The sequence below is a fragment of the Thamnophis sirtalis genome, unplaced genomic scaffold (assembly GCF_051295495.1).
Source record: "Thamnophis sirtalis isolate CommonGarterSnake01/CBP01778 unplaced genomic scaffold, rThaSir2_p1.2 scaffold_4, whole genome shotgun sequence".
Taxonomy (NCBI): domain Eukaryota; kingdom Metazoa; phylum Chordata; class Lepidosauria; order Squamata; family Natricidae; genus Thamnophis; species Thamnophis sirtalis.
The window spans coordinates 108,856,170-108,878,447 of NW_028261384.1; the positions used below are offsets into that span (position 1 = coordinate 108,856,170).

The 22,278-nt window shown below is 35.1% G+C and overlaps 2 protein-coding genes across 2 annotated transcripts; both read left to right on the forward strand.

Moving 5' to 3' along the window:
* Nucleotides 1–9,071: 9,071 nt before the first annotated feature.
* LOC106547798 (olfactory receptor 9K2-like) lies at nt 9,072–10,007 on the forward strand. The gene has a single exon (XM_014065056.1). It carries the CDS (start codon nt 9,072–9,074, stop codon nt 10,005–10,007), a length of 936 nt encoding a protein of 311 aa, XP_013920531.1.
* A 6,647-nt stretch (nt 10,008–16,654) lies between these two features.
* LOC106547797 (olfactory receptor 2AP1-like) lies at nt 16,655–17,488 on the forward strand. The gene has a single exon (XM_014065055.2). It carries the CDS (start codon nt 16,655–16,657, stop codon nt 17,486–17,488), a length of 834 nt encoding a protein of 277 aa, XP_013920530.2.
* Nucleotides 17,489–22,278: the final 4,790 nt, after the last annotated feature.

Here is a 22,278-nt window from a genome sequence, read left to right on the forward strand (position 1 = left end):
AGTTTAACACTGTTTTATTCTAGCAACAACCATGGAATTGAGTTTTTTTAGTACTGCATTTTGTAAAAAAAAAAGTCAGTTAAAATCTTTTAATTTTAATATACAAACAAGATAATCTCATAATATGAATTTGTATCAAACACTTGGACATTTCTTGGAATTCCTATTTTTGTGTCCGCTTGAATCCAATTTTATTTCTTCTTAGTTTTTTTCTTACAAGACCTGCTAGTTACAAACAAAACAGCTTTGGTGTCATATGTCTAGCACCTAAAGATTTCTTTGTTATTATTATATTTACCATGAAATACCAGGCTTGCTCTTAATTCATGAAATTATACAAAGCACAAGGAATATATCATATAACTCTAAAGAGAAAGATTGGAGCAATGATATAGATATGCACATACATATATAACTTGGCATTATATTCCTTTGAATTTTGGTTTTATTTTAGACAAATTCAAGTAACTTTTGAGGGGAGGGGTGAATTTGTCAGCACCAAAGGGAGTAAGCCCTATTTCAGCTAGAGAGATACAATAATGAGAGTTTGAAATTATCTTCTGAAAAGTTGATTGATTTTAAATAGTTGGTGGCTTTATATTTTACATGATTTTTTCTCCACATAGCCATATACTTTTATCTTTACAAATGTGGGAATAAATCTTTGAAGCACACACTATTTCATGAGGAATATAAAACACTGTAAAATTGAGTGGATAGCAAAGATTGAAGAGAAATGAGAATTTACGAAGCAATGCAGCCAAATGTAGATGATGCACCAAGAAATGTATAAGGTCCCTTTTCTATTCTACACAGGTTGCCATCATGTCTGTTCTGAAACTGGGTGAAAGTTTCTTCTGCCTAAAATAAGATATATCGCTTGAATCAACTCATATCTTTCAATTTCTATCCTGGCATTTCATCCTACCAAAGCATACAAAGCTATAATTTTTGCAAACATTGGGATTACATTCAAATATTCAAGTCTCCTCTGCCTCTTCCTCTCCTTTTCCTCCTTTTTTTCAATTTTCAATGTGACATTAAGGAATATCATTGTCTATTCTTTTTTTGTTATGTAGACTATTCCTTTTGTTTGCTTGTTTTTGGTAGTAGACAACCTGCTGATTGGATATAATTCATTTAAAAGAGTATTAATTTAACAATCCATGTGCCACTGCAGACTTCTGAATACTATTTGATTTTTATCTATTTTAATAGTGGGAGATATATCTATTATCTATCTATTTCTCTCTCACTCACTCTCTTTCAAGTAATCAAAGCAGTAATAAACTGCTGGCAATTTTAATGAGATTCTATGAGTAAACATTCATTTAAGTTCTTAATGCTTGTAGCAATATTATTTAGTGTCATTAAATGACCCATATTTTTTGGAAGGACTGTTCTTCTATGTGGAAAAATAAATAATGTATCATTTTATATTAGATTCTATTACAACATCGTAACTAGTTATTGAACATAATCCAAAGGCAGATTAAGTGAGGATTTATGATTGTTTTCTCTCTATCCCTTCCACAATATTTTAAAAAGTTCTAAGATTATCTACTGTATATATAAAATGTGCTAACTGATAATTAAAGGAAATACCTCCATTGCAGGTAACTGAGGAAAGAATCTATGTACAGTTCAACTGCTGCATCTTTGCATGTATATTACCCACTAATATGCATATCACATTGTTTTCATTGATCTTTGGGTTTCTATTAGGAAGAAAAAAATGTCTAACCTACTTGGTTTTGTATCTCATTTTATTGCCTTTGCTGAATATCTAACCCTTGGAGTTAAATCTCAGGAGAACCTAATGATGAAACAAAACTAAACATTTAAATCAGTTCTGAATGAGTTCAAATGAGCTTGTAGAAATAATTGTAATTGCAAGCTAAATTAAATAACATCAAAGCTCAGGTATTGTCCTATATTGGGATTTCTCATGTTTCATTTTCTGAAACATCTTTGAAATAATTTCTCCAATTCCTTAGCATCCTGAAGAAACAACTGAAGAAAAAAATCACTTAATATGGAAGACACTTTCAAGGATTCATAGAACAAAAGTAAAATATATCTCTTTTATGTATGTGGTTGATAAGAATGAACAAAAATATGTGCATTTTCATGCATGTTAAAAGATATGAAAATGTTTCCACCATTCTCAGTAGTGGAAGTGAATAAAATGTCTGGAGGTTCAACAAAATATTTAGGGGACAAACTATTAAAAGACAGAATATACTTTTATCATCTGGTATCATTACCTGTCATTAAATGTCACTTTTGCATTATAATAAAGAATATTGCTCAAAAAACTTTTGAAATTTATATGAACTCATGAAAATAAATTTCTAAAACCAGAATCAGCAAATATGGTGGAAGTAATTCATGATTTTTTAAAAGATGAGATACTCAACTTAAGTTAAACTGCTGATAATCTCCTATGTAGTTTACTTGGCAACAATATCAAACTGATTTGCCATTACATTCTTCCAAGCTATTTTAATAATACAATAATACAATAACATATTGGAAGGGACCTTGGAGGTCTTCTAGTCCAATCCCCTGCCTAGGCAGGAAACCCTACACCATTTCAGACAAATGGCTATCCAACATCTTCTTAAAGACTTCCAATGGTGGGGCATTCACAACTTCTGGAGGCAAGCCAGTGATGGATTTCAAAAAATTTTGGAACCTCTTCTATAGGTGTGGCCTGCTTTGTGGGAGTGACTTGCCTCCCATGTGTCTGGGTGGGAGTGGCTTGCCATGCATGTGACCGGGTGGGAGTGGCCTGCCACCCATATGACCGGGTGGAGGGCCAAGACAATGTCACTGAATTCTTTGACCCAATGGATAAACTACAATAAGATTAAAATAAGTACACAAAACAAGAAAAGAGCTACTTAAAGAAGGAAGATGACTGTCATTGCCAGTCTTCAATATCACTGACTCCAATGAATGGCCTGCACAAAGAAGAGACACAGAAATGAACTGCATGCACTGCATTAGGATGAAACAAGCACACAAAACAATAGACAGCTACTTACAGATGGAAGATTACTGCCTTGCCGGTTTTCTGCACACCACCACTTCACCACCTTGCTCCAATAACCTGCACAAAGAAGAGACACAGAAAGGAGGACTTTAATTGCATGCACTGCATTAGAATGAAACAAGCAAACAAAATAATAGAAAAAAGAAGATTACTGTCCTTTTGTGTCTTGAAGTCACCCACTGACCATTTTCCTCCAATGAATGGCCTGCACAAAGAAATACAGAAAGGAAGACTTTAATTGCTTGCACTACTATATTAAGGATGAAACAAGCACACAAAGCAATAAAACAGCTACATAGCTGTTACATAGGAAAGCTGTTACATAACTGTTACATAGGAAAGATGACTGTCCTAGCGATCATACTCTGTTGCCTCTTCAACCTGTTAAATAATACTAACTGCAGAAGAAATAAAACAATAATGGATTATGAAAGGAAACACCAATTATGTAAGGAAAGGTCACTAAAATGTATAATGAAATATTATTAGTACTTGATCATTATTAATGTATAGATAACTGCAGGACATTACACACCCACAAACTTTGACAGTGCCAGGAAAACACCAAAAAATAACAATTTTCCCCAAAAGACTGCAGATGCAACCTATTCTTTTCCCTAACCCTAAGGACAGGAAAGACAAAGCCACTGGAATAAAAACCATTGAGGCATTGTGGGAAAGTATAAAGGACAGTGCCAGGAAGCTCACAGAGCCAGCAACCACCTCACAATTACCTATACACCCAGGTATCACAGAAACACACAAAATCTGGCAAAGCTGCCTTGCACCAACCTAGCCTGCCCATAGAAAAGCAGCCACTTTGAGGCACATAAACCATGCAACAACCTGCACACTTAAAAGCAACATATTGCTTCACAAATAAACCATTTGCAAAAAGGAATAACATTTCTTGTAATAAACATAATCTATAATCAATAAATAAATAAAAAATCCCTAAAATAATTTAAAAATATATATTCTATAAATAATAAAAAGTCCTTAAAACCATTTAAAATATTCTATACACATTAAATTACAATAAAACCATTTAAAAATATTCTATCCACAATATTTTTAAATGTATTGAGTATAGAATACTTTTAAATGGTTTATTTTAATTTATTGTTGATAGAATTTTTTTTGAAATAGTCTAACATAATTTTTTAAAAAAATTCCACACACAATAATTTAGAATGAAACCATTTCAAAGTATTCCACACACAATAATTTAAAATGAAACCATAAAAAATATTCCATACACAATAAATTACAATAAAACCATTTAGAAATATTCTATCCACAATACATTTAAACGTATTGAGTATAGAATTTTTTTTAATGGTTTATTTTAATTTATTTTTGATAGAATCTTTTTTAAATAGTCTAAAACAATTTTAAAAAAGAATCTACACACAATAAATTGAAATAAACCATTTTTTAAAATTCTATACTCAATACCTTTAAATAAAATGATTTTAAAAAGTTCTATACACAATAAATAAAATATTCTTTAAAAAACATTAAAAGCATAAAAGAAAAAAAAAGGTCACTTACCATCAGGCAGAATCAGCAGCTCTCTGATGTGATGGATGCAGCAGTGAGCAGGCAGGTGACGAGGCAGAGGAGGCTGGTTAGCTTACGCCAGCTCGTAGCTTTCACAAGGGAAGACCTTCCCTTGCAGAAGTCACGAGATGGCATAAGCTAGACTGCTGCCACTACTGCCCCCCCTGCCAGCTTGCTCCCCTTCCGCTGCTGCACACCAGCTCATCTGCTGCTTCCGCCCACCTCCTTTCAGCCATGCAGTATACGCCAGCTCACGGTTTTCGCTAGGGAAGGTCTTCCCTTGTGAAAGCTGCAAGCTGGCATAAGCTAACCAGCTGCCTCTGCCAACGTTGCCCCCATGCCGCCACTGCCACATGCCAGCTCACCCCACCACCACCACTGCCACATGCCAGCTCTCCCCCCTGCTGCTGCTGCAGCCCACCTCCTTTTGGCCACACGACATATGCTAACTCACAGCTTTCACAAGACAAGCCACAAGCTGGCATTAGCTAGCCTGCCGCCACTGCTGCCCCAGCCCCATGCTGCCCCACCACACACCAGCTTTCCCCCTGCTGCCGCCACATGCCAACTCCGCCCCGCTGCTGCCGCTGCATGCCAGCTCGCCACCACTGCCGCCACCACTGCCAGTGCATGCCAGCTCGCCCCCTGCAACCGCTGCCACCACCCACCTTCTTTTGACCATTTGGCATATGCCAGCTCACAATCTTCCCTCATGAAAGCCATGAGCTGGTGTAAGCTAGACTCCTGCCATCCCCACCGCCCCTGCCGCCCCTCCTTGCACTTACCTGAGGGAAGCAGCAAGCTGCTGGAAGGGGAAGCCTAACAAACGAAATGAATGGAGGACCCGCCATGGTTTTAAATGGTTGTTAGAAGTGGGCGGGTCGACTACAGTCTGCTCACTGATTGGCTGGACTCCAACCAATCAGTGAGCAGCAGGCTGGGATAGTTAATGCAGATGGGCAGTGGAGCGAGCAAGCTGTGATGGAACGGGCACAGTGAGCGAGTGACAGGGCCAGGGCAGTTCTTCCAGAACTTACTTCCGGGTCCACTGGTGGAACCTCTTCTAACCGGTTCGGTAGATTTGATGAACTGGTTCTATTGAAATGGTGCAAACCAGTAGGAACCCACCTCTGAGGCAAGCTGTTCCACTGATTAATTGTTCTAACTGTCAGGAAATTCCTCCTCAGTTCTAAGTTGCTTCTCTCCTTGATTAGTTTCCACCCATTGCTTCTTGTTCTGCCCTCAGGAGCTTTGGAGAATAGATTGACTCCCTCTTCTTTGTGGCAACCCCTGTGATATTGGAAGGCTGCTATCATATCTCCCCTAGTCCTTCTTTTCATTAAACTAGATGTACCCAATTGCTGCTACCATTCCTCATATGTTTTAGCCTCCAGTCCCCTACTCATCTTTGTTGCTCTTCTCTGCATTCTTTCTAGAGTCTCCACATCTTTTTTACATCGTGGTGACCAAAACTGGATGCAGTATTCCAAATGTGGCCTTTTATTATGTTGTTATTTCTCAATCTAGCATGTAGCCTTGTTCGTTCTTGTTAGTGTCCCATTCAAATACTAATGAAATCCATTTTTTTAAAAAAAATAAGTAATTACAAATTTGTGCTGCCTCACTGAATTATGCTTATTAAGTAATATTGTTATAATAATCTTAGAAGGCATTTAATGTATATTATTGCTTTCTTATATATAACTTTCAGTATGTGCTTGTGGGATTGATGTTGTTGTTATGTTCCCATTGCCCTTTTGTTATTTAAATATACAAGAAATCCTGCAAAAAGAAATCTATAGTCAAGATTTGATGTCACCGTTACAAATATTTTTGAACAGAATTGGATTTCATTACATAGAATTCAGCAAGCTGTATATTTTGATATTGCTGACCCTAAATAAATATGTTCAGCAATATCAGAGCAATATTTTCACTGATACCAAATCTGAGTTCAGTGATTTGTGATATCACTAATGGATTAAACTAAAACAATCTTAATTGAAGATAATCTATAAAATGACAGATGTTTCTAATAAACTGAAAAATATATACATCATTAAGGATACAAAGTGTGATGGCATAAATCTATAATTTCTTTTAATATTTGAAGACTTTACTCCCAAACCTACACTTTCAAACTCTGATGGTGGTCAGCAATATGTTTGTTTAGCTGAAATTTGGTTGCAGTAATATAGGCTTTATTTTCTAGAATTGCACAAATATTTGAAGAGTGCTTCCTTCACATTAGCAAAAATATTGAAGCATTCTTTAAGAATAATTTGTTTGCTTTGTGTAAAGACATAATCCTGGGGTTTGACAATGGGTTAAAAACCTCCAAAGTAATTGTAATGTCCATCATAAAAACAAAGAATAGAATAATAGAATTCATAGAATAATATGACAAAAGAACCTAAGCCTGCATATAGGCACAACTGTAGAAGTTTTTGTGTAGAAGGAGAGGAAACAGTCATGAAGGATTGGGGGAAGAGCCTCTACAAAGGCAATTGTCAGACAAGCTTCTCCATTGTTCACATGAAGATAAAGTGAGTAAAGGTGGAAACATATTCAATTTTTTAAAATTCTATTGTTGAAGCTGTTACTATAAAATTATATGGCATTGGTTTCTTAGTCTTGTCCACCTTGCTGGGCTGACAGAATCTGGGTGCATGCAAGTATGCATGTGTGTCTGTCTGTCTGTCTGTGTGTGTGTGTGTGTGTGTGTGTGTGTGTTTCATTGCGGTTTCGGTCTCTCTCTCTCTCTCTCTCTCTCTCTCTCTCTCTCTCTCTCTCTCTCTCTCTCTCTCTCTCTCTCTCTCTCTCTCTCTCTCTCTCTCTCTCTCTCTCTCTCTCTCTCTCTCTCTCTCTCTCTCTCTCTCTCTCTCTCTCTCTTCTTTGATGCAGCCAAGCTTCTGTAGATGACCATTCCCTAGAAATAAGGGCAGATCACAATTTGGTTCATTTAATAGATTTGAATATCAACTGGATCCAAAGTTTTAAATCCTGGGTATAAAGGGTCACTACTCTACTAGGAATTAAATTCTGGTTTTCATACAATTTGTGAAGATATTATTTAAAAACACAAAAGTGTCTTCTAGCAGTGGAGGGAAACACTGGAACAAGTCTAATAAACTCAGTCTGAAATTTATTATATTTAGGTTATTATGAATCCTATATTTTCTAAGTAGGGGGAGCTTTCAAGTGTTATTTTAAATTGTATACAAAAATGTATATTATGTATTTGACATTATTGGGGGGGGGATTGGTGCTTTTTTATTCAAATATTTTCTGGTCAACATTCAACACTGTATTTTTTTTAATATTTTTTCCACTGATTATAACTAATAATTCTCTCTATAGCCTTCTTTGAGAATTAGTCTCTTGTGATGCCAACTATTTTTACTGAAGTCAAATGCTTCCCAAAGGGAGAGTTTTGTTTGGTATGGTATAAGAGATAAACAAGGAATAGATTTGTACCAAGTAATTTTACATTCATGCAAAACAAAAATACTGTACAATTTATTTCCTGGATTATAGGTAATTTCAGTTAATAAATTTACTATGATATATACTGTATATGTACCACATTGTGTTGTTCCTACTCCTCACAAAAATTGTTTTTTTATTATTAGCTATAAATCACTTATTATTTTAAAATGCTTTACCAAGAATTTTTAATTTCTGAAAAGTACCATAAATCTTTCATATAAGTATGATTTAAAGTGGTTATGCTCAGATGAAGTAAATATAAATCTTGTAAAATGATTAAATACTAAAAATAGATATTAAAAGCTAACATTGATAGTAATACCTGGCAAGACAGATAAATTTATTTGCCAGGATGAAATAAAGATTGTGGAGACAAAGGAGAACAGGCAACATTGGCTTATTCTATGAGCACACTATGCCAAAACAAAGAGCATTTCATTTAATTAGTCTACTAATTGAATTTTTTTGGGGGGGAGGCAGGAAGTTATTCAATGAGAAAACCAGAATCTTTTTTGTTGTTTGTATCCTACATCCTGAAATTTATTTATTTTATTTATTTAATATATTCCTACTAATTTGTATGAAACTTTATATATTTGTTTGAAATAATTTCAATGTTGCGTAAGAAATTGCATTCATCTTTGAAATCATTTAAAATACCTTTTAATTTCTAACCAAATTCCTTTACTGTGAAATAGATTTCTGCTTAATGATAGCATACTGTTTATATATTGTTTACCAAACTTTATTTCTCATGTGTTATCAGGCAATCAGTAAGAAATTGTCAGTCAAATGTATCATGTGCCATTCTGAAAGGAAAGTTTCAATTAAATTTTATAGATCAATTTTTTTTAAAAAAAATGAACAAATCTTTGACAGATACTTCTAGAAATATAAATATTACTTAGGAATCTCATTATTTAACTATTTCAGGAATCAACATTAGCTTATAAGGAACATAATGCGGAGAAATCAGACTGAAATCACAGAATTTATTCTTCTTGGATTTGGAGAAGTTTATCATCTGCAGATCTTCTTGTTTCTATTTTTTCTGGTAATATATATCATGACCATGACTGCCAATATTATTGTTATTCTTCTTATTGTGAATGATAAACGTCTACATACCCCAATGTATTTCTTTTTGGGAAATTTGTCCTGCTTGGAGACTTTCTATAGCTCAACCATCCTGCCCAGAATTCTAGCTAGTCTTCTGACAGGAAACAAGAAAATATCTGTTTCAGGTTGTATTACTCAGCTATATTTCTTTGCATTCCTGATTAGTACAGAATGCTACCTGCTTTCTGTGATGTCATTTGACAGATATTTAGCTATCTGCAAGCCTCTCCAATATGCAACAATTATGAATATGAGACTTTGTGTTCAATTAGTCTTTGCCTCTTGTTTGAATAGCATGGTATTTACCTCTATATTTTTAGGCATTGTCTTAAAAATACAATTCTGTGGTCCACATGAAATTGATCACTTCTATTGTGATTCTCTACCACTTGTAAAACTTTCTTGCAATCACATCAACCTTGTGAAAAATGTCACAATGATAGTTTCATTCATCTTTACTTTTCCTCCTTTTCTTTTGACACTGACATCTTATGCATATATTATTATTACTATCCAGAAAATTTCAACCTCTACTGGGAGACAAAGGACTTTTGCTACCTGTTCTTCTCATCTGATTGTTGTCTCTATTTTCTATGGAGCATTAATAATTGTATATCTAATACCCAAAACTGAAACCATAAATCTCAATAAACTAGCTTCTGTCCTTTACACAGTTCTTCCACCCATAGCTAACCCCCTCATATATAGCCTGAGAAACAAAGATGTCAAAGAAGCCATGAAAAAGGTGGTGACAAATATTTTGAAAATCCATTTGTAAATTGGAGACTGAAGCCTAAGTAGATTATTTCCTTTTATGGATAAATGAACAGAAAATAAATAAATGATTTTATGTATTTACTATTATGATTTGCTACTTTTTCTATTATTATATGAATAATAATAAAAATGAGACTGCACAAAATACTTTCCCTCTCAAAATTGTCTTGGTATGAAGCATTGTACAATCTTTCTCAGCTTAGAGCTGTATGTGGGTTTTGAATGACATGCTAAATTGCAAAAATAAGAAGACAATGTTAAAACAGGGAAAGACTATGGAAAAAGTGGTTTTAGTAAATTTGGTTTTAGTAAATATATTTATTAGTTAAGTTAAATTATATTAATTTTTCAAAGTAAATTAAACATAGCCAATTATTTCCTGAATATTTAATTGTACTTTAATTCTATTTTATTAAATATTATGTTTCAGTAAAGTAGGGGTAAAGTTCACATTGATTTTTCAACAGTCTGAAATTCTCAAGTCTTTCCTCTCCCACTTGTCACTATTCCTTTTATGATTGGCTTTGATTATTTTATGGCTAGGGTGATAATATTGATAATTTATATGGTCCTTTTGATATCTTTTATTACAGAAGCGTCTATCAATGTTTTTGATAAAATATGTAGAAATGCATATGGCATTTAAAAATTGTAATAAAGCTGTAATTGAAACATTTTTGAATAAACTTTACTGAAATACATAAAATTTCAAGAAAAATATATATGGACATTTGTAAAACAAATTACAAGTTACAATTTTAATTGTAAATTGATGTAAATAAATGTAATAAATGTGAAATGTAGAAAATCTTTCCACTGCAATTTGTGCAAAATTTATTAATTTGAACAATTATGTCTAAGTAGCTCTCTTACTATCCAAGCTGCATTGGTTACAAGTAGACTTCCAAATGCCATTGAAGTTGCGTAGGGCCTAGTTATATAAGGAACTACTTATCTTTCAATGGCTTTTGTTCATTTGCTATATAATTATTTTAAAATGTTTAGGTTTCCATTGATTGAACTGTTTCTTCAAGCATGACTCAGGAATTATCCTTTTTCTGCCACAGCACTTGACTCCAGAACAAAGATTCAAACTATCCAGGGCTTATTTAATTTAATATTCCAAAGGAAGTTATGTTGTATAGCACAGGTGTAAAACTTGCCACATCATATTGTTATGAATGATGATTCATGATGTTTTTCCTCTTTGTGGGCTGGGGTGGTTGTGACCTGTGCATGATGCATCTGGCCCATGGACCACCAGTTTGACATCCCTGAAGATAATGATTCTCTTATACCCTAAATTGTGAGATTACTAGGAGTTACATTTGGCACATACTGTACAATTCTAGGTTCCCAGTGGCCTTCAAAGGTAGTCCCATAGAAAATTTCAAGGAAAATATATAAAGCATATTGGAATAGCCTATGTAGGTGTTAATAAGGTAAATTACTGTTGCACAGAATTTATATTCTAAGTAGGGTTACAACTAGCACACCAGCTGAAGCTAAACCTCATGGATATGACCTCCACATTTGTATCTAGCAATATCCATTAATAAAATACTATGCCAAAAACACAGATTTGTTCTCTTAGGAAGTTTTCCATAAAAACTACGTAATGATAGTCATAGGGTACAAATAAGCAATCAGGAAACAATCAATATCAATATAAATTGTAAGGATACAAACAACAAAGTTATAGTCCTATGGTCATAATGGGAGGAGATGGGTGATAGGAATGATAAGAAGATTAATAGTAATGCAGCATTATTGAATAGTTTGACAGTGGTGAGGGAATTATTTGTTTAACAGAGTCAAGGTGTTCTGGAAAAAAACTGTTCTTGTGTCTAGTTGTCTTGGTGGGCTGTGCTCTATAGCATCGTTTCGAGGATAGGAGTTGAAACAATTTATGCCCAGGATGTGAGGTATCTGCAAATATTTTCTTCTTTTTGACTAGTGCAGTGTACAAGTCCTCAATGGAAGGCAGGTTGGCAGTAATTGTTTTTTCTGCAGTTCTAGAAAGTCTAGAAACATGTAACTAGAAAGTGTTCTAGTTAAATGTTTCCCTCTCCATTCAATACTACCCCCTGAAAATGATCAAAATTGACTTTATCCAGGGACAGTCTTGAAAATACAGGGCATATACCAACTTCCTGCTCTCAGAAGATTCTCTTCTTCAATGAATCATTGACCAGTTCCAATGGTCAATATACTAGAGCATATTTCCTTTATCTTATCAGAGTCCACATATCTGTATTCTCACTTTAAAATGAAAGCAATTGCTTTAGGCATCAAATTTGAAGTTTTCCATGAAGAGTTAAGAATCAATTTCTGTAGTATATTGATTATACAACACAAGAAAAGATTAGTAAAGGACTGCAGCCTCCTTATAAGAAAGCCTCCTCAGGAGAGCAGGATCATTTGCAATATGTGAAAATAGCAATAGCAGTAGACTTATATACCACTTCATAGGCCTTTCAGGCCTCTCTAAGCGGTTTACAGAGAGTCAGCATATTGCCCCCAACAATCCGGGTCCTCATTTTACCCACCTCGGAAGGATGGAAGGCTGAGTCAACCCTGAGCCGGTGAGATTTGAACCGCTGACCTGCTGATCTAGCAGTAGCCTGCAGTGCTGCATTAACCACTGCGCCACCTTGGCTCTTATAATAAATATACTCTAACTAAAGTAAGAGAATGAGGATGTTGTGTTAGAGAAAATTAAAGACTACTAAGCTATTAAACTACTACTATCAAGCCTATGCAAATCAACTGTGCCATTCTTCTGAGTTGCCTGGAATTGAAAACATTGTACTGCCCAGACAAAGGCACTACTTAAGTACCTTAATTTTCACAAATAAGATACTATCATAATTTTTGGAATATAAGACACACTTTTCCCCCTGAAAATGGCTGAAAATTTGGGTGCGCCTTATACTCTGAATGTAGCTTTTTGGAAACTTTTTTTCAGCCCTAATGAGGTTCTAACGAGTGAAGCAATCATCCATGCTTTGCCTGCATTTCACTCATTAGCATCTTATTAGAGCTGAAAAAAAAGCTTCAAATATTTTTACTGCAGCATACTGTTGGGAAAATTTTCCTGGTTCATTCCAGCTGCAAGAAACTGATGAAAAAAGATTTGAAGACTGCCTTAAGAGAGACTTCTTTTGTCCAGTTTCTATTTTTGGGAGATAATCCTCTCAAGGGCAAAGCAGAGAGTTCCTGTAACTATGTGATTTCTATTTTTTGGGGGATAATCCCTTTCAGGGCAAGGCAGGGATTTTTTCCCCTATCAGTGTTTTTTCAATGGTTTTCTTCAGGCAAGCACTTGACTGGTTTGTTGATTCAGCTTTGTTACATTTTTATGAAGTGTGAAGTGATTTTGGATGGATGCCCAGACATCTAGTTAAGCTTATTAAGAACTTCCCCAGCTGCCTGGGGAAGGAAAATGTGACAAAAAGTGTAATTTTATTATACTGTTGTGTTTGTTTGCTTTTCTGATGTAATGGAAATAAAAATGAATACCTGGTAGGCAGATTTTTCCCCTCGTTTCCTCCCCCCAAACTCTGGTGTGTCTTATACTCTGAAAAATATGTACTTAAATATCCACAGCTGTAAAAATTAGTAAGAATAATTTGTCAGAATAATCTGTCAGATTAGTTTACTTCCTTGGCTAGGTATTTTATTTTACTTTTATTATTTTCAAACTCAGAGTTTGAAGGGATTGAAGACAATAACCTTCAACCTTTGGAGACCAGTGTTTTCTTTCTCTTACTTACTAGTCTGTCCCCAGTCCTCTGTCTTGCAGGAAGCTATGCTATAAAAGTAGATATTGCAAGATTCCTGAACTGCAATTTCATTTGGGTGAGGAAATGAGTTAATCATGACAAATATTTCATTCAACAATAGCTTTGAGGCAACCATGAACTCCATTTATATTTTTGCCTTCTGAACAATGGTATTAGATCTTAGTTACATAAAATTAGAAAACACTAAGTAATTCAGAGTAGTGATACATCTACTCTGGCATCCTATTTTGTACCAAGAACTCTATAGAAATCCTATATGTAGAATAGTAAATCTCTATTATTGTTTCCAATCAATAATCTAAAAACAGAATAGGTTAATAACAAAATGACATATTGAGTGAGGATTTTGGCAATTACCACATTCTAACATGTTACTTGAAATATAATTTGAATTTCAACAGAGTTGAACATTCCCACTTCAGTCATTATTCAAAATCTCCTGATACTTTTTTTACTAATGCCCAAGGGGATTTAAAAAAAAAAACAAAAACAAAAACCTCTGATATAAGCTAAGGAGAACAGAACAGAAGATCAATTATTGTTGGATGAATAAGATGTAGTAAGTCATTGTATTCTAATATGTATATCTATATATTTGTATCGCATAATACTTTTAATTTAGCTTTCTGAATTATGATTTTCATTTAGCTTTGAAACCTATGGTCTATGTTATAATGTTGATTCCGACTTGATTCATACACCTAAGTAAATTAGTGAGATTTATTATTTATTTGTTTAGTTGTCCTTAGATTTCTTTCTTATGGAGGAGTGGATTGTAGTCAGCAATTCAAGGATCTTGAAGTTAATTCTGCTTACTTTATCTCTAACTTAATCAAAGAATATTTAGTATTGGAAAAAGAGAAAGAATACTCAGTATTGTAAAAAGAGAAATGCATCTTTTATGTTGTTTAAGATATTTATTGACATGTGTCAATAAATCTACTTTAATTTAACTTTATAAATGTAAATTTAAAATGTAAATTTATAAATTTACTTACATTTACTTCACCACCAAACATAATCCACAACCATCCATTTTTGAATTTGGGAATCTTGTCATTCTTTCATTGAACATTTGCTGTTTTGTATGTAGATATTTTATACTCCTTATATCTTGCCCATTGATATAATACAATTACAGCTATTTTATAGCATTTTTCTAGGTTAGAGTATTTTCATTGCTTACATTTGCACAAAATGTATTTGGCACAAAATGTATGTAAATACATCTCTTTTCCTGCTATCTCTATCTCTTTCATATCCATTAGAATTTTTCAATATAGTAAAAAAGCATTCAAAAAACTAAAAAGATAAAAAGAAAGTACATTTTTAAAAAGAACATCAATTTTAACTGAAATTATCATCTTAATTTTTTTCACATAATTTATATTTTCAGTATAAGCAATAACTACACTTTCTATCCTCTTAGGGGGTCAACTATGCACACACCCACATACATACATTTTTAAATGCATTGCTGTAAGATAAAGCAAGCAAGCAGGATGAAAGAACTAAATGATTAAGGTATGTGCATGTGCATTCATGTCTGCCTTTAAAAGGATAAATCTATTCTGAATGTATTATTTTTTAGAATATGTAGATGAAATAAATATGCAGGCCTAATGTTCAGTAAGTTTATATAATAATTTCACTATTACATTCTTAAACAAAATGTTAGCTGTGAAAGAAACTGATTATTAGCAGAGTTGAAACTGGAAAATAAATTTTAATCTGTATATTATATTATATTATAACAATTTCACTGTTCCTACATAATGAAGAAATGAAGTTTTTTAAAAAAAGCCAAAGGGAAACATAGAACAAAAACTAAAAGTCTAATAACTGAAGAGGAAGTTCTGCATACAATCACAATATTTTAGTTTTTTTTCACAACATAGGGGGCAGGGAAAGATAGGAGCTGAAAGAGAGGGTGGAAAAACCTACGCCTATGAATTCAGTTCTAATATCTAGATTAACAGATTTGGAAACACAACTGGATTCAATTCATGATGTGAAAGAATTTAAGCTATATACTTAAATTGCTCATCCTTTATAGTGCACAACTACATCAATACCCTGCTGTTTTTATATGCATATTTTATTCAGATATATTTTCAATAAATTGTGAGCTTATGTGTGAGTGAAAACATATGTTTTATTAAACAGTGAATTCTTTTTCAGTGTCTTCAAAATATTAATATTCATACATATATTTAGTTAAATCAGGTTTTCAAGAGACTTGAATACAGATGCCTATCAAGCTGTTCCACATGCCGTTTGAGGATTATAGAACTTGATATGGAGCTCATCTGTGCACTTCCAGTTTTGAGAAAATAGCACTTACAAAATTCATGTAATCTGAAACTTGTGATTCTATATGAAATTGTATATGCCTGCCAGAATTTATATAATTTATCTTCAAATTGTTTAAATCATAACCTCGGATATTTATTATGAGAAACGCAGTACACAAGACACAAATTATAACCATAGAAATTTTCAGTTTGAGATTTTGGAAGCTTCATCTGTTGCATATATTTTTATTCCAAATATTTTTAGAGATTGACACTATCATTCTAAATTCCAGCTACTCTGTCTCTTTTATGATAGCAACTGATCAGCACACATATATAATATTATTGTATTTTCTGAGTAATGTGTACAATATTATACCAGTTATTTCAAATATTCTCCTTGTACTATTTACATTATAAATGTTATAATGAATGCACTGCAGAGGAACCAAACTGAAATTACTGAATTTATACTTTTGGGATTTGGGGAGCTCCATCATCTGCAGATCTTCGTGTTCATTGTATTTTTAGTGATCTTCACTTCAACTATGGTGGCCAATTTCCTTACTGTTATTATAATTGTGCTTGATCAATCCCTGCACACCCCAATGTACTTCTTTTTGGGAAATTTAGCCTGCCTGGAGATGATATATAGTTCAGCCATTCTTCCCAGGATGATAGCTGCTCTCATGACTGGAGACAACACCATCTCTGTAAAAGGATGCATGACACAGTTTTATTTTGGTTCATTCCTGGTTTGTACAGAATGTTATCTCCTCTCTGTGATGTCTTATGATCGTTTTTTAGCTGTTTGCAAGCCTTTACATTATGCAACTCTTATGAATAGCAAAATCTGCATACAGTTAGCAGCAGGCTCATGGCTCAATAGTATTTTAGCCATCACCCTGTATTTGGGCTTGTTTTTACAATTGCAGTTCTGTGGACAAAATGAAATTGACCATTTCTTTTGTGAGGCTCTCCCACTGCTGAAACTCTCCTGCAGTGACACATTTCTGGTAAAGCTTGTTACTTTCACTGTGGTTTTTATCATCACTTTCCCTCCTTTTGTTTCAACTTTGATCTCCTATATCTATATTATTGTTGCCATTCTGAAAATCCCGTCTACCACAGGCAGACAAAAAGCTTTTTCTACTTGCTCCTCTCACTTGATTGTTGTCTCTATTTTCTACGGAGCCATTGTGATTGTGTATCTCATACCAAAAACAGAGGAAGTGAGAGATTTCAATAAGATATTTTCTCTCTTGTATACAGTCCTGCCCCCTTTACTCAATCCTCTCATATACAGCCTGAGAAATAAGGATGTCAAAAATGCTCTGAGAAAAGTTTCAAGAAAGTTATTGGATGGACAATGTGTAAATTAATGACCCACAACCAGATAGACTCTTAAAGCTTCCAAATTAACATGAACACTAGTTTGTGATTGTTGATTTTGCTTAAATGGTCCATGATCGTTTATGGAGTGTATTTATTGAATTAATTTTGGTTGTTTGTTTGTTTATGTATTTAGAGAGAGTTTAGAGAGTTTATTAACATTTATAGGCCGCCCTTTTCCCTGAGGGGACTCAGGGCGGCTTACATAAAATCAGGAGGGGGGAATACAAACAATGACGTAGACACACATAGAGTAAAAATAATGAGCAACATTCATTCATCATTCGGGAGGGGCGGCTATCTTTGTCCCCAGGCCTGACGGGCTAGCCAGGTCTTGAGGGCTATGCGGAAGGCCTGGACGGTGGTGAGGGTACGAATCTCCACGGGGAGCTCGTTCCAAAGGGTCGGAGCTACTACTGAAAAGGCTCTCCTCCTTGTAGTTGCCAGCCGGCACTGGCTGGCAGATGGAATTCGGAGGAGGCCCAATCTGTGAGATCTAATTGGTCGCAGGGAGGTAATTGGCAGAAGACGGTCTCTCAAGTACGCAGATCCACTACCATGAAGGGCTTTATGGGTGACTAGTAGCACCTTGAAGCGCACCCGGAGATCGACAGGTAGCCAGCACAGCTCGCGGAGGATAGGTGTTGTGTGGGTGAACCGAGGTGCACCCACGATCACTCGCGCGGCCGCGTTCTGGACTAGCTGAAGTCGCCGGATGCTCTTCAAGGGCAGCCCCATGTAGAGCACATTGCAGTATTCCAGCCTAGAGGTCACAAGGGCCCGAGTGACTGTTGTGAGAGCCTCCCGATTCAGGTAGGGCCGCAACTGGCGCACCAGGCGAACCTGGGCAAATGCCCCCCTGGTCACAGCCGTCAGGTGGTGATCAAAGGATAGCTGTGGATCCAGGAGGACTCCCAAGTTGCGAACCCTCTCTGAGGGGTGTAGAATTTGACCCCCCAGCCTGAGTGATGGAATATTGGTCGAATATTTATGAAATTTATTTGCCAGTCATCTTGTATCCAACAACTCTGAGCAGCTTACAACTTTTAAATTATTTTAAATGTCTTCTCCTCATATGTAGAACATACTACGTGATATGTCGCCCAAATCCAAATGTATCTTTGGTCTGAAAATGGCTGCAGAACTTTGATATAGATTGGTAAATTATAGAGTTCAAACTTGATTAATCCAAAGGATTTGTCACTAGGATGTCACATCAAAGATCTTGAATGGCTCTTGATTTTTTTTTTTTTGGGGGGGGGGGCAATATGCCAACTATGTAAAGAAAATGTAGAGATTGCTCTGTAAAGTAAATGTAGAGAATGCTGTAAATCTAAGTGCTATTGCTATTGAAGATCTCGGCATAAAAGAATATGCAATTTGTCTATGTAATTTGATTGTATTTATTTTCTTTATCTTGCCGTCCATCTTATACAATATAACTCTGAAGAGGGGTGTCTTACAAACAGTAAAAACTATTTAAAAATAGTAAAAATAATAATAATAACCAATACAGTTAACCCTATCACTCCAAACCACAGTGCATCTTCAAATATCCATAAATAACATTTCTGGCCTCACACAGCCCCCAATGCTTGTGGGAAAAGACACTTTTTAAAGCTTTTTAAAAGGGTCTTCTGAATACAGACATTCAGAGGAAATGGTATTCTAAAGAGCAGAGACAGAGTCAAGGAGGCATGCTACCCATTAGATTGCAACATTGAGGGAAGAGCCTGGAATATGCCACTCTATAGGACCTAGTGGGATAGTGAGAGAGGCCATCCTGCATATAATCTGACCACATTGGCATTCTGGATTTTAAACATAATCATGAGTCATGTTTAACCAGTATCATGGATCACAACTGGAAAGAAACTGGAAGCCAGAATTGTCCACACAACGGTGGAATATAAATGTGTAAAATCTGAGACATTCAGAACTGTGTGTTCCAGAAATCCCTCTAGGAAATGATCTTGAGTGATTAAGCAAGATTCTTGGTGAAATTCATGTACAAGATGAATCTGTGGAAAGACCCCATCCTTCATAACTTTTCCTTGCAGAAGGAACAGAAGAGCCGAAGACATGAGTCTAGGAGGATGCACACAAGTTTTTTCAGAGGAATGCAACCCCACCAGAAGTCGAATATCCAGAACCAGAACCATCAAACCTAGTAACATATGCTTATCTGAAAGATTAAGCCATACATGTTTTAAGTAACATGAAAACATAAAAAATGAATGTTTAATGAATTTCTGAGAGGCTTCTGTCTTGCTAGGGTTGAATTGAAATTGATTCCACCCATCCAAATATTTTAAAAATCAATTTATCGGGCCAGCAAACAAACAACATTGCTTAGTCAACCAGGGTTGAGATCAGTGGTTGGTTTCAAAATTTTTTAGAACTTCTTATGTAGGTGTGGCCTGCTTTGTGGGAGTGGCTTGCCAGCCATCGGACCGAGTGGGAGTGGCTTGGCAGTAATGTGACTGGGTGAGCATGGCCAACTTGTAAAATCTGGTGAAACTCACTTAACAACCCTCTTGCTTAGCAACCAAAACTGTCAAGTTACAAGACTCTTGCACCCCTAACCCTTTAGAAAAAAAATCCCAGGGGTGTTCAAACTTGACAGCTTTAAGACTTTAAGGTTTAGATAGAGGTGGGCAGGGTAATAAGTGAGCCAGCTAATCAGTGAGTGGCAGACAGAGCAAGCATGGTGCGGACGGGCGGGGGAAGGGAGCTGGAACCGGTTCTAAATGGCATGGTAGATTTGTGAAACTTCTTCTATAGAAGAGGTTAGATCTGGCAGGAACCCACCCCTGGTTGAGATGTATAACTGTGAATCATCAACATACTGATATACACCATGTATTCTCCCAGATGTTTCATGTAAATGCTTTAAAAAAGAATTGAAAGACTGAACTACTAAGAAACTTAGTCTAGGACTAAGCCTCTCATACCCCAGCATCACTCACTGGAGTCTTTGACAGGCAAAGGAGGAAAACCAGTGTAATAGTGTTCCCACTCACAACCTCCAGAGTTTGTCCTCAACAAGTCATTCACAACTACAACCAAAGTCTGCCTCAGTGCTGTAATCTACCCTGAAAAGTGTATGGTCAGTTGACGTCATACCACCAGCTGATCTATCTTTCCCCAACAGGGGAGTTTTGAAAGCAGGTGAAAATTGTTTTAACAAATTGGGTTGGTTTGTTTTTATTGTAGACTGTTTAAGAGCCAAGGTGGCGCAGTGGTTAAAATGCAGCACTGCAGGCTACTGCTAGATCAGCAGGTCAGCGGTTCAAATCTCACCGGCTCAGGGTTGACTCAGCCTTCCATCCTTCCGAGGTGGGTAAAATGAGGACCCAGATTGTTGGGGGCAATATGCTGACTCTCTGTAAACCGCTTAGAGAGGCCTGAAGGCCTATGAAGCGGTATATAAGTCTACTGCTATTGCTATTGCTATTTATTTGAAATATGCTATATCTTTAAGAAAACTGTCCAGAAAATGCAATCTTAGAGCAAATCTTTTGGAAAAATAACAGCAGGATAATGCTATTGAATTAGGGTCTGATAATGTTACAGAACCCAATCTAAGTCAGTCCTGGGAACAGGGAGATTCTGGACCCATATTGGAACCCACTCTCAGGAAATGTCTCTTTACCAGAATGTACCTCACCATAATTGAGCCAAAAATTACTTTAAAAAACAATTAGAGTTTTAAGAATATTCAAGAACCAATAGCAAAAGACAAAAAGGAAAGGGGAAAGAAAGGCAAAACAAAAAAGATAACACACACACACACACACACACACAATGATTTAAATTTCAATAAATAGTTCAATATTTATCTCAGTATGAAATATTTTGTTAGAAAAGTAAGTTACTTTTGTTATGATAATCACTTAAATATGTTTCAGTTATAAAGAACATGCAAATCATATGTACTAATAATGAAATGATAGGGGCTAAAGTTAGGATCTTGATTTGCAAGACTTTTTTTTCTTTCTTTCTGGTTTTATTGAAATAATTAGTACATAATCACAAATCTTACTTGCAATGTTTCTGCAGATGAAATTTCTACTTTCATTATATTTTAAGTTATATTATAACTTTAATGATAAAAAATAGATCTAGATCAAATGTTGCAGGTCCTTTTTCTTTATTGTGTCTTCATTGAAAGTACAACCTTTTATCTAAGTATATAGGTTATTAAGTGATTAATGGATGGCATCTAACATGGAACATGATTTATCTGACAAATTAGAGAGATATCCCAAGATATTTAGAAGCTATGTTCTACTAAAAATATGTATAATAGGAGATCTCAAGGGAAAATCTCCAACAAATATTGAAGCATCATAACCTTTCTCAGCATGTTTCTTTAGAATTCAGTACCTTGGGTATAATTGAGATATGGACCTCTATTAATCTGTGTGATATCTGGTTTTAATTGTTAAATTCCATAGGTTGGGGTGAATGGGAGTGGTTTACAATTATGAAAATAAACACAACTGAACCTCCAAATAATCATACTGAGAAATCTTGACAATTGCTGGAAATTAAAATTTTAAAACTTGATGGGAAAACAATGCTATTCTTGTGACTAAGTCTATGGTTTTCAGAAGGTGTTCTAAATATACCATACAGGTAAGAGAAGTTCACATTTATTTATTTGTTTGTTTAATTATTTATTTATTTATTCCATCTTACTCACATGATGGCTCTGAGCAGTGTACAGACAAAAACATAAATGTCTAAAAATCACATAAAATATGATCTATCAATA

Excerpts from the sequence above, each read along its gene's own strand:
- LOC106547797 (XM_014065055.2), top strand. The coding sequence starts at position 16,655 with ATGGTGGCCAATTTCCTTACTGTTATTATAATTGTGCTTGATCAATCC.
- LOC106547798 (XM_014065056.1), top strand. The coding sequence starts at position 9,072 with ATGCGGAGAAATCAGACTGAAATCACAGAATTTATTCTTCTTGGATTT.